The sequence below is a fragment of the Drosophila subpulchrella genome, unplaced genomic scaffold, assembly GCF_014743375.2.
Source record: "Drosophila subpulchrella strain 33 F10 #4 breed RU33 unplaced genomic scaffold, RU_Dsub_v1.1 Primary Assembly Seq66, whole genome shotgun sequence".
NCBI classification, from domain to species: Eukaryota; Metazoa; Arthropoda; class Insecta; order Diptera; family Drosophilidae; genus Drosophila; species Drosophila subpulchrella.
Window position 1 is genome coordinate 516,998 of NW_023665702.1, and position 13,597 is coordinate 530,594.

Consider the following 13,597-nt stretch of genomic DNA (forward strand, 5'->3'; position numbering starts at 1 on the left):
CGAAGTCCCGATCCATGTCCAGATCCAGGTCCAGATCCTTTAGGACCAAAGTCACGGTCGCCATGTAGAGTAATGTCATCTTTTATTTTCTATTATTGTAATTCTTTATTTAAAATCCTGTCGCCATAAAAAGTAGACATCTTTTATTGGTTATTGTAATTCTTTATATAAAATCTTTATTCAAAATCTGGAGCAGCATTAGTGCCGCTTCCAACGTCAAGTTGTTTCTGATTTTTACAATTTGCCTTAGGATCTAAGTAAGCCTAATTCTCGTTGCTGCGCTGCTTACAGTTGGGCGGCAGAGAGATGGCTATGTATATCTTATGTATATAAAGTGTATTTAATTATGCTCTCTTTGGCTGGAGCGCGAGGGCATGTGTATGTAATTGAGTTTGGCTGAGCGGCCGGCGTGTGCAACAGAATGCTGACACTTGCACTTTCTTTAAGCGCGCCGATCGACTCATGTTTCGGCCACTTAGGGTTTTTGACCGAGCCTTTTGTTTATAAAAACAATGCAACAAAGTGTTACAGTGTGTTTGTTTCAAGTACTCTTGGTACAGTAGATATTCGATATAAGTGCATACTACACTTCAACCCGGAGTGGTACAGCGGCACGAGCGTCGGCACGCCGGATCCAAGGAGTAAGTGGGACAGACAATAGCGATCAGACTGAGTGCGAGTAGGGGTAGTAGTAGTAGTACTAGCGAATAATAAAGACAAGAGAGAATGAAGAAGTATGTGTCCGTGTGAATTTGTGTATTTTTCGGGAACCCACGTGCAGTGATTTGTGCCGGTCGGGAATCGTGTTGCGCCAGAGCTGCTTACTCAGTGCAAACGACCACCCGATCGCCCACAAGGAGCACAGGAAAGGATCGCCTCTGGCCACCCTCTCCTGGGAACTCCGCCCCAAATACGGTTTAGGTAGCCGCGAGCCACGTGCAGTGATCTGTGCCGGTCGGGAATCGTGTTGCGCCAGAGAAGCTTACTCAGTGCAAACGACCACTCGATCGACCACAGGGAGCACAGGGAAGGGTCGCCTCCGGCCATCCTCCCCTCGGATCCCTACCCCCTACCCCAGTAGCTTGTGAGTCGCACATCCAGGGGGGAACGGCCACGCCGTCCAGTTTTGTTGGTATTTTCTCAGGGATCGGCTACGCCACTCGTTTCGTTAGCATTTTCGCCGGGAGCAGCCCCGCCCTCCACTATACTTTTCGGGTGCCGTGTTGCGCTAGAGCTGCTTACTCGGTGCAATGCGGATACTCTGGCCTCCTTTCCCCACAAATCCCCGCGGCAACTCCCCGTCCAGTTTCGTCCCAATACTTTTCTACAAATTTAACTGTAGAGGACCCTGGCCGGACTGAGTTTTATCCCAGCCCATGAAAAAGGTCCTTACAGTTTGGCGCCCGAGCAGGGACGAATAAGGACGACTAGATATCCTTCAGGAGAGTTGGGGTTTTACCACCAACCGCATGGTCTAAAGACCCATGTCCAGTAGACGAGATTTAGAGAAAGATAGGAGACCGCAGGAATAGTTAGAGTAGGGGATCCCGTAACGCTGCGCCCGCCAACGCCAACCACTCCCGGAGCGCCACATAGCCACGTGGCCTCCCACGAAGCCGTCAAGCGCATACCGCGCCCCGAGCAGCGCCCACAGAAAGCGGCCCCGCAGCGCCTAGCCGCGCCCTCAGCAGCGCCCACACAGCGCTCCCACCAGGAGCACGCACAGCGCGGCCACCGCGCCCTCAGCAGCGTCACCCGCGCCGCCAGCCGCGTTATCAGCAGCGCAGACCCAGCAGCGTCCCGCGCCGCGCAGTGCCACCCACGTGGCCATCAGGTGCCCACAGAGCGCCACCAACAGCGCCCATCAGCAACGCCCCCCACGGGATCCACAGGAGCGTCCACTTCGTCTTCACTAGCGCCTGCCGACAGCACCCACCGCGCCACCAGCAGCGCCCTACGAGCGGATACCACCGAGCGCCATCAAGCAGGGCAACAGCAGTACCAACCGAGCGGCTACCGCGCCCTCAGCAGCGTCACCCGCGCCGCGCAGTGCCACCCACGTGGCCATCAGGTGCCCACAGAGCGCCACCAACAGCGCCCATCAGCAACGCCCCCCACGGGATCCACAGGAGCGTCCACTTCGTCTTCACTAGCGCCTGCCGACAGCACCCACCGCGCCACCAGCAGCGCCCTACGAGCGGATACCACCGAGCGCCATCAAGCAGGGCAACAGCAGTGCCAACCGAGCGGCTACCGCGCCCTCAGCAGCGTCACCCGCGCCGCGCAGTGCCACCCACGTGGCCATCAGGTGCCCACAGAGCGCCACCAACAGCGCCCATCAGCAACGCCCCCCACGGGATCCACAGGAGCGTCCACTTCGTCTTCACTAGCGCCTGCCGACAGCACCCACCGCGCCACCAGCAGCGCCCTACGAGCGGATACCACCGAGCGCCATCAAGCAGGGCAACAGCAGTGCCAACCGAGCGGCTTCCGCGCCCTCAGCAGCGTTCAGCGCCCATCGATCGGCGTTAGTGCCCAACAGGCGCCCTTAGCAGCGCCAATCACCGAGCGCCATCAGGAGCGCCAACCAGCAGCGCCAACAACAGCGCCGGACACGTGGTCACCAGCCACACAACGAGCGTCACCAGGAGCACGCAACGAGCGGCCCCGCGCCCTCAGCAGCGTTCAGCGCCCATCGGGCGGCGTCTTTTGCACCATCAGCAGCACCCACCGAGCGCCACCAGCAGCGCCCACAGCAGCGCCCATAGCAGCGCCCATCAGCAGCGCCCAACCGCGCCCTCAGCAGCGCCAAACGCGCCGGATACGTGGTCACCAGCCACACAACGAGCGTCACCAGGAGCACGCAACGAGCGGCCCCGCGCCCTCAGCAGCGTTCAGCGCCCATCGGGCGGCGTCTTTTGCACCATCAGCAGCACCCACCGAGCGCCACCAGCAGCGCCCACAGCAGCGCCCATAGCAGCGCCCATCAGCAGCGCCCAACCGCGCCCTCAGCAGCGCCAAACGCGCCGGATACGTGGTCACCCGCCACGCTACGAGCGCCACCAGGAGCGCCCAACGATCAGCACCGCCGCTCACCAGCCGCACTCACCGAGCGCCAACGGGAGCGCCAGCCGCAACCACATCGGTCAGCCAGTGCCGCACGTCAGCAGCATCTGCCGTGCGCCCAGCGCCCAGTCACGCCACTAGCGCTCACCGAGTGATCCCCAGCAGAGCCATCGGCAGCGCCACCGCGCGTATGCCCAGTGTCTCGGGAAAGAAAACGTCAGAGGACGCAGAATCAAAGCCAGATCCGGCAGCTGCCGGACTGGAAGAGGACAGGTTTTTCACCGCATCCGGGGGTGATTCCACGACCGCAAACATGGGGGTCAGGTGGATCGCCTACCGCCGGAAGGACGAGCTGCAGGCTCTGCTAAAAGAGTTTGGACTTGACGCGAACGGCCAAGTAGACGAACTACGACCACGATTGGCATCCTTCATCGGAGGAGGAGACCACAGCCCGGCTCTACGAGAACGCTTTGCCGCACTGGAGGCAATGTACCCGGAAGCACCCACCCAGAGGACGTCCACCAGTCGGGCCACCTCACCGATGCCCGGAATTGAGGATCACACGCTTCCCGTGCCCTGCTTAGGGAACCTACGGAAAAGCCCTGGACGGGAGATACCGGCCGCCAACCCAGCCGCCCATCTTACGCACAGCCCTATATCCGCGGCAGTGTTCGCCGAGAAACTGCGAGGATGGGGCGTACTGTTTGACGGACAGTCAGACCCCGTTCATTTTATAGAACGCATCGAGGAAGGTGCCACTGCCTACAATGTGAGAACGAGTGACATACCGCGGGCCGTCATTGGACTTCTCTCAGGCCGCGCCGAAGGCTGGTACCGGGCATACCAAATGCACACCGAGCCATGGGAAACTTTCCGGAGAGAGTTTCTGGAGTTTTTCTTGCCTCCGCGGTACTACCAGAGCCTAGAAGATGCCATCCGGACCAGGCAACAACAAGTGGGCGAGCCCTTCAAAATATACGTAGTGGAATTACGCCTGATGATGCAACGCGCCAAGTACTCACTAGACCAGGAGCTCGAGCGGATCTACGAGAATTTGATGCCGGAGTACCAGCTTTTCATACGGCGACATGAGTTCTCCTCACTAGAGGGGCTTACCCAACTGGCAACTGCGTTCGAAATCGCACGGGATCGAGACCCCGTTCGACATGCAGCCCTAATTCCAACCGCAAGCTGGAATTCCGGCAGGGAGAGCAGCGGAAAACCCGCACCTAGACCCCAGAACTTTCTCGCTCCAACGCCCTCTGGACCCAGGAGGCCGGCGATATCCAACGGGATGATCGCCCAGGCAGCGGAACCACCGGTTGACATCGGCCGAGCTTGTCACCGCTGCGGGGAAGTTGGACACTTCACACGAGAATGCCGAAACCCACCGCTGATGTACTGCTGGGACTGTGGGAAACGAAGCATCCGTACCATCGACTGCTGCCGCCGGACGGAAAACGGCCAGGGTCGCCGCCCACGTCGGGAGCCTGCGGTGACCCACTCGGTGCTCCCCCATCACTAGATTCCCCACTCCGCCTGGCGGGGGGGCGAATTGTTGCCAATGTTACCATCGAGGGACAACCTTTCTCGGCAACAATTGACACAGGAGCCTCGCGAAGCTTTGTCAGCGAAGCGATCGCCAAGCGCTTAGACTCAGGAAGAAACAGCAGAGAAGTCCGCTCCCGCATCTCTCTGGCGGATGGATCCCAGAAAGAGGTGACCAAGGCCCTCCGGGCGCAAGTCGGCTTAAACGACCGACAGATCGGGCTGACGCTACTAGTCCTGCCAACGATCCTGGATGAAGTGATTTTGGGCATCGACTTTCTTTGCGCCATCAGCGCAACTCTAATCTGCGGGCAAGTCTGCTTGCAACTAGCCCCACCGGCCACCCGGAAGGTAGAACCAACCCCAGATACGCGGGCGACTCCTACGGCCGCAACCGCGCAATCCCCAAGCACACCCGGTACGCCGCAATCATCGCAAGGCACCGAGGGGGGAACCAAAACAGTTCCAAAGCCTGCTCCGAGGACTCACATAAAGCCAAGCGCGCCAGTGCGGAAGACAAGTCCTGACCCCTCGGGACCCCCGTTGTCGAGGAACCCGTCAGGCGACACCGCAGGAACCTGCATCACCACGGAGAACAGCTACGGCCTACAGCCGCAGGCGGACGCCGCCACGGCAAAGGGGAAGAACCCGTTTCGACGCCCCTCCACGAGCGCCATGTTGGCCACCACAACGGTGGAAACTCACACGCGCAAACCAGCCACGTCACCTGGGCCGCGGGAACCACAACGGAAAATCGGTGTATATCAGCTGCCAGCCCAGTCGGACGCAGCCAGCGCACGGAAGCACAACCCGTTCCGGAGCCACTGTCCCCACGGACACCTGGCCACTGTAGCGGAGGACCCAACCAGGCTACAGGTGACCAAAGAACCTCACGCCGAGGAAACCGCCCACTTTCTACAGGAGGAGCTACAGCTTTTCGACGAGCTAAGCGGGCCAACGGAGATCGCCGAGCATACCATCACTCTCCGGGATAATAAGCCACTAAAGCAGCGGTATTATCCAAAGAACCCCGCCATGCAGAGCATAATCAATCAGCAGTTGGACGAGCTATTACGAGACGACCGAATCGAGCCCTCTCGTAGCCCGCACAGCGCCCCGCTGGTGCTCGTGCGGAAGAAGACAGGGGATATGCGGATGTGCGTCGACTATCGGCAACTCAACGCACATTCCATACCCGATGCGTACCCACTCCCACGAATCAACCACATATTGGAGCGGCTACGGAACGCCCGGTTCATCTCAACGCTGGATCTTAAGAATGGATACTGGCAGATCCCTATGGCGGAAGGAAGCCGCGAATGCACGGCTTTCACCGTCCCTGGGCGTGGACTCTTCCACTGGAAAGTCATGCCCTTTGGACTGCATTCTGCCCCAGCAACGTTCCAGCGAGCCCTTGACAGCGTCATCGGGCCGGATATGGAACCCCACGCCTTCGCCTACTTGGATGACATCATCGTCATCGGGGCGACGTGGGAGGAACATGCCAGGAATCTCAGGGAAGTCTTCCGACGACTACGGGAAGCAAAGTTTCGGCTGAATCAAGGAAAGTGCAAGTTTTTCCAGAAAAAGCTGGTATACTTAGGCCACTTGATCAGCGAAGAAGGCATCAGGACGGAACCAGATAAGATAGCTGCTATCCAGGGACTACGCCCGCCAACCAACGTCAAGGAACTCCGTCGCCATTTGGGCATCGCATCTTGGTATCGACGCTTCGTCCAGGATTTCGCCTCCATCGTTCAGCCCATGTCCCGACTCCTCAGGAAGGGGGTCAAGTGGAGCTGGGAGGAGCCCCAACAGCAGGCATTCGAGACACTCAAAGCCAGACTAACGGCCGCACCGGTACTGGCCTGCCCAAATTTTGAATACAAGTTCCAGCTTCAGACGGATGCAAGTGATACAGGACTTGGAGCAGTCCTCACTCAGAGCATCGATGGAGAGGAGAAGGTCATCGCCTACGTAAGTCGACGCCTCGAGCGGGCCGAGGAAAACTACTCCACTACCGAAAAGGAGTGCCTCGCCATAGTTTGGGCCACGCGGAAGCTACGCTGCTACTTGGAGGGCTACCAGTTCGACGTGATTACGGATCACCTCGCTCTCAAGTGGTTGAACTCGATTGACAACCCCACGGGCCGCATAGCCCGGTGGGCTCTGGAGCTGCAGCAATACCAGTTTACCGTCCTCTATCGGAAGGGCAAATACAACGTTGTCGCCGACGCCCTCTCCCGACAACCCCTAGGGATGCTTCAGCTGCTCGCGGAGCACGGAACTCAGTGCAAATGGATCCGGAGGATGCAAGAAGAAGTCCAGAGGCGCCCCGAAAAGTTTCCGGATTACACTCTGGATCACGGACAGCTGTATCGACACATCGGACACACCTCAGACGTGGGAAACAGCAACCCATGGAAGCTTTGCGTGCCTCGGGAGCAGAGACAACGAGTGCTGGAGGAATGCCACGACCACCCTTCTGCTGGTCACCTGGGCATCCGGAAGACTCGCAGACGGATTGCCCAACGATATTTCTGGCCGGGATTACATCGAGACGTTGTGCGGTACGTCACCAGCTGCTTGGTTTGCCAACAATACAAGGTGAGTCAACGCAAACGCGGGCCAACGGAGATCGCCGAGCATACCATCACTCTCCGGGATAATAAGCCACTAAAGCAGCGGTATTATCCAAAGAACCCCGCCATGCAGAGCATAATCAATCAGCAGTTGGACGAGCTATTACGAGACGACCGAATCGAGCCCTCTCGTAGCCCGCACAGCGCCCCGCTGGTGCTCGTGCGGAAGAAGACAGGGGATATGCGGATGTGCGTCGACTATCGGCAACTCAACGCACATTCCATACCCGATGCGTACCCACTCCCACGAATCAACCACATATTGGAGCGGCTACGGAACGCCCGGTTCATCTCAACGCTGGATCTTAAGAATGGATACTGGCAGATCCCTATGGCGGAAGGAAGCCGCGAATGCACGGCTTTCACCGTCCCTGGGCGTGGACTCTTCCACTGGAAAGTCATGCCCTTTGGACTGCATTCTGCCCCAGCAACGTTCCAGCGAGCCCTTGACAGCGTCATCGGGCCGGATATGGAACCCCACGCCTTCGCCTACTTGGATGACATCATCGTCATCGGGGCGACGTGGGAGGAACATGCCAGGAATCTCAGGGAAGTCTTCCGACGACTACGGGAAGCAAAGTTTCGGCTGAATCAAGGAAAGTGCAAGTTTTTCCAGAAAAAGCTGGTATACTTAGGCCACTTGATCAGCGAAGAAGGCATCAGGACGGAACCAGATAAGATAGCTGCTATCCAGGGACTACGCCCGCCAACCAACGTCAAGGAACTCCGTCGCCATTTGGGCATCGCATCTTGGTATCGACGCTTCGTCCAGGATTTCGCCTCCATCGTTCAGCCCATGTCCCGACTCCTCAGGAAGGGGGTCAAGTGGAGCTGGGAGGAGCCCCAACAGCAGGCATTCGAGACACTCAAAGCCAGACTAACGGCCGCACCGGTACTGGCCTGCCCAAATTTTGAATACAAGTTCCAGCTTCAGACGGATGCAAGTGATACAGGACTTGGAGCAGTCCTCACTCAGAGCATCGATGGAGAGGAGAAGGTCATCGCCTACGTAAGTCGACGCCTCGAGCGGGCCGAGGAAAACTACTCCACTACCGAAAAGGAGTGCCTCGCCATAGTTTGGGCCACGCGGAAGCTACGCTGCTACTTGGAGGGCTACCAGTTCGACGTGATTACGGATCACCTCGCTCTCAAGTGGTTGAACTCGATTGACAACCCCACGGGCCGCATAGCCCGGTGGGCTCTGGAGCTGCAGCAATACCAGTTTACCGTCCTCTATCGGAAGGGCAAATACAACGTTGTCGCCGACGCCCTCTCCCGACAACCCCTAGGGATGCTTCAGCTGCTCGCGGAGCACGGAACTCAGTGCAAATGGATCCGGAGGATGCAAGAAGAAGTCCAGAGGCGCCCCGAAAAGTTTCCGGATTACACTCTGGATCACGGACAGCTGTATCGACACATCGGACACACCTCAGACGTGGGAAACAGCAACCCATGGAAGCTTTGCGTGCCTCGGGAGCAGAGACAACGAGTGCTGGAGGAATGCCACGACCACCCTTCTGCTGGTCACCTGGGCATCCGGAAGACTCGCAGACGGATTGCCCAACGATATTTCTGGCCGGGATTACATCGAGACGTTGTGCGGTACGTCACCAGCTGCTTGGTTTGCCAACAATACAAGGTGAGTCAACGCAAACCGGCGGGCAAAATGCTCACCCGCCATCCCACGGAGCCATTTGCGCTCGTCGGAGCCGACTTCGTTGGACCTCTTCCTCGGACCCGACGAGGGAATACCATGCTGCTCGTATTTATAGATGTCTTTTCCAAATGGGTCGAGATCATACCCCTAAAGAAGGCCACAGCCGCCCAACTGGAGTTTGGATTTCGGGAAAGGATAATATCCCGCTTTGGAGCACCCAGGACTTTGATCTGCGACAACGGCACGCAGTTCACCAGCCGCGGTTTCAAGACATTCTGTCGCACTAACGGCATCAAACTGGAGTACACAGCTCCCTATTCCCCGCAGCAGAACCCCACCGAACGGGCAAACCGGACCATCAAGACAATGATAGCTCAGTACGTGGACCAGGATCACCGGACATGGGATCAGCTACTGCCAGAGATCTCGCTGGCCATAAACACGAGCATCTCAGATAGCACCGGTTTCAGCCCCGCCTATCTGGTGCAGGGTAGGGAACCCAGATTGCCAGGGGCCCTCTTTGATGTGGTCACGCCTGGTCTACACTCGTCGCCGTTGGACCCCACTGAGCGAGCTAAACGACTTCAGGAAGCTTTCCGCACTGCGCTGGAAACCAACCAGATGGCTTCTCAGGAACAAGGCCGCCACTACAATTTGCGACGTCGCGAGTGGAGACCTCAGCTCGGATCACAGGTGATGGTCCGCCTCCACCACCTGTCAAAGGCCAGCGAAGGCTTTAACGCGAAGCTTGCTCCTAAGTACTCGGGGCCATTTAAGGTGCTGAAGTTCCTCTCCCCGAATATCGTCAGGATACAACATATGGAAAACAGGAAGAGGCGAACAGCAGGAGTAGGCGACCTGAAGGAGTACCACCAACGCAGTGACCAACTAGGGGACCCGGAAGAAGCCACCGGAGAGAGCGCGTTCCCAACATAAGGGAGTCGACCAATGTACCCAAAGCATCGTAGTAATAACTTTAGTAGAAAAACTAGGTTAAGCTGAGAGTTGTACCCACTAGATAAGTCGATCCTCGCACTCAGGCAGGGCCAGTAAGGAACGTAGGCCTAGGCTAATATTCTAGCAATTTACAGATCGGAACTACAACAACAGGATGGAGCCTTTCTACCCATACTACGTCGCAGGGGTCTACCAACCGGTCGACCACCGTGACTCGGACACGGATACCAACGACGGCGCACCCCCCAGTCGGGACTCGGTCCTGTCAGACCGGAGCCCCACACCACCCAGCTTCAGCCCAATCCTCAGCCTCCAGTCACGCGAAGGGCGTAACGGCGACTCCATCTCCACCGTGCCCTGGTCGCCGGACGCAAGCATCGCCGTTAGCGGCGAGCCACCTGCGGCGTTTGCAGTTGGAGCATCGGGGACGAGGACGACGACCCGACAGCACCCACGGTAGCCCGTTTGGCACGGCTGCAGATCTTCGAATCCGGCGAACCGGGGACGGCAACAGTTCACCGTTCGGTGGATGCTTGGATCCAGAGCCAGGAGCACCACGCGTTCGCACCCGGCTACCTTGAGCAATGCCGGTGGGAAGCCGAACGATGCCCCTCGGGAAGCCCGATGTCTTCCGATGACTCCTCCGTGGCGATGGACGGTCGCTTTGGAGCCGGGTAACTTCGCGCGCCCCAACAGCCGGTCATCGACGAAGCTAACCGGGCCTGGGAGGACTACGGCGGCTACGTCAACCCAGAGCCTGGGGAAGCCGACGCTGGGAGGAGACTCAGCTCCGGGCACGGTTCCGACGAAGCCAACGAGGAGGAGGACGAAGCTAACGAGGAGGAGGACGACGCCAACGAGGAGGACGCAGGACCCGCTGCTGGCCAGGACCCAGGAGTCGGAGGAAACGCTCCCCAGGATTTCGTAGACCCGCCACCGCCGGCCCTACCAGAGGCATCGCCCGGATCACCACCAGAGCGGCCCCCGAGGGCATCTCCCAGAACGCCGCGACAGACGTCACCCCCAGGAGGTGGAAGCCACTATACCAGTCCGCTACCACGAACGCCCGGACGTCGGCAAAGCTCCCCACGAACCCCGGAAGGGATGTTTCGAGCACACAGCCAGCGATCGCCGCACCCAATATCGCCGGGCCTGGGCACCTCTGCGCGCGCCGTACCGCAAACTCCCGGCCGCACGATCGCACCAAGCGAGCTGGGCTGGGAACCGGCCCTGAAATTGTTCCTCAGCAAGGAAGAGGAGGATGAGGTCCTGCAAGCCCTCCGGGAGTGTCCGGACGCTGGACAAGTTATGGAGGAGGCCCAGTGGATCGTCGCCCCAGTCGGCTGGAGGGTAGACACCCACCAGCGACGACTGCCTACAGCCCTAGTCGCATCCATCCAGGAGCAGGATCGACGGAGGGTGCGCTACCTGCGCCAGATCGAGGGTCATCGGTTCCGAGTCACCATCACCGCCGGGCGGGAGGTGATCGTTTCCCTCCGCCATAATCACGCCGAAGAAAGGGGGGGGTGTGAGGATGCGTGAAACACACCCTCCACATTTCGCCATTTCTATTTCCGCCACGAAGGCATACAACTGGAGATTACGCCACGAAGGCCATTAATTTATAAGTTGTAATATATAATATAATTATAATATAAGTCGTTACGCCACGAAGGCAATTTATTTAAGTTCAAACTAGAAGCTAAGCCTATCCGATTTAAATATCGCGCGCACCAGGGCTGGAAAACCCCCCAGTGTTGGTCTACCGAGGGCCAACAGCTGATAGTGCCGATAGCGATAGGCGGAGGTTCGATAAGAAACTGTGTTGGGAAACGAAGAAACCCGGCAAGCCGGGCTGACATGCGGCCGCAAGGGCGGAAGCTCGCTCTCTTTTCTCGAATGGCAGCCAAGGCGATCAGACCTAGGAGCGGACTTCAACCCGGAGTGGTACAGCGGCACGAGCGTCGGCACGCCGGATCCAAGGAGTAAGTGGGACAATAGGAGACAATAGCGATCAGACTGAGTGCGAGTAGGGGTAGTAGTAGTAGTACTAGCGAATAATAAAGACAAGAGAGAATGAAGAAGTATGTGTCCGTGTGAATTTGTGTATTTTTCGGGAACCCACGTGCAGTGATTTGTGCCGGTCGGGAATCGTGTTGCGCCAGAGCTGCTTACTCAGTGCAAACGACCACCCGATCGCCCACAAGGAGCATAAGAAAGGATCGCCTCTGGCCACCCTCTCCTGGGAACCCCGCCCCAATTACGGTTTAGGTAGGCGCGAGCCACGTGCAGTGATTTGTGCCGGTCGGGAATCGTGTTGCGCCAGAGCTGCCTACTCAGTGCAAACGACCCCCCGATCGCCCACAAGGAGCACAGGAAAGGATCGCCTCTGGCCACCCTCTCCTGGGAACCCCGCCCCAAATACGGTTTAGGTAGTCGCGAGCCACGTGCAGTGATCTGTGCCGGTCGGGAATCGTGTTGCGCCAGAGAAGCTTACTCAGTGCAAACGACCACTCGATCGACCACAGGGAGCACAGGGAAGGGTCGCCTCCGGCCATCCTCCCCTCGGATCCCTACCCCCTACCCCAGTAGCTTGTGAGTCGCACATCCAGGGGGGAACGGCCACGCCGTGCAGTTTTGTTGGTATTTTCTCAGGGATCGGCTACGCCACTCGTTTCGTTAGTATTTTCGCCGGGAGCAGCCCCGCCCTCCACTATACCTTTCGGGTTCCGTGTTGCGCTAGAGCTGCTTACTCGGTGCAACGCGGATACTCTGGCCTCCTTTCCCCACAAATCCCCGCGGCAACTCCCCGTCCAGTTTCGTCCCAATACTTTTCTACAAATTTAACTGTAGAGGACCCTGGCCGGACTGAGTTTTATCCCAGCCCATGAAAAAGGTCCTTACACCTTTAGCTGAGTAACGGGTATCTGATAGTCGAAATACTCAACTATAGCAGACTACGCTGCCGTCAAAGTGCAGGGTCAGCACTTCATATCCGGCGATCATTCACTGAGCGAGTGTTCCCAGCGCTGCCGGTAAAGCGCCGGGTCAGCACCAAATATCTGGCCAGCGACGATCACTTGCTGCGTGAGTGTTTGTGGCCGGACTCCGGGCAATGGCCCCCAAAGTGTGGAGTCGGCAGTTTCCTTACTGCGCGTGTTGGCCACCTGATATGGCCTGCAACTCTACAATTTCTACTCATGGAAACCGGGTGTGTTAACTCTTCCCTCTCTTAAGTGGTCGCCGCCCCGGTGACCTGCTATTTCTACGTCACCGTTAGTTCCTCGTTTGCCATGCCTTCTGGTCCTTAGAACGTGGTAGCCGAGCCAAACTGCAGAGTACAATAGAAAGGAGGCGGGTAGGAAGAAGGAGTAGCTGAGGATGGAACCCATGATAAGTTTTTCTCTAAGGGTCCCAATGTGGTGGAGAAACGGAAGAATTGGTCGGTTTTGGTGGGTCGTGATGTTGACCACGGTCATGGCTGACACCGCAGGATTTTTCATCGAACTTCCAAGCTTATTTACGAACCAAGACCCGTTGAGGCTTATTTTGTCGGAATATGTTATCAAGTAGGTTCCAGATATTTTTTGGTCCCGCCCTTGGTCATCGGTTATGGTCATGTTGTCCTCATTCACTATGAGGGTGCCGTGATCTACTACAGTAACTTGATTCAGACGGGCTGGGAGTGTGGAGCAGTGCGCAATAGCTCCGTAAACTAATTGCTGTG

The 13,597-nt window shown here is 57.8% G+C and overlaps 1 protein-coding gene across 1 annotated transcript in view; it reads left to right on the forward strand.

Annotated features, from left to right (window-relative positions):
* The window catches only part of LOC119562591, a 40,130-nt gene extending 30,052 nt beyond the window's left edge, over positions 1 to 10,078 (forward strand). Inside the window, exons 3-6 of the mRNA XM_037875814.1 lie at positions 1,533 to 2,913; positions 3,013 to 3,359; positions 4,541 to 5,103; positions 7,222 to 10,078. Coding sequence (XP_037731742.1) covers positions 1,533 to 2,913; positions 3,013 to 3,359; positions 4,541 to 5,103; positions 7,222 to 9,849 — 4,919 coding nt within the window. The 3' untranslated portion in view covers positions 9,850 to 10,078. The remainder of the gene's footprint in view (positions 1 to 1,532; positions 2,914 to 3,012; positions 3,360 to 4,540; positions 5,104 to 7,221) is intronic.
* Positions 10,079 to 13,597: the final 3,519 nt, after the last annotated feature.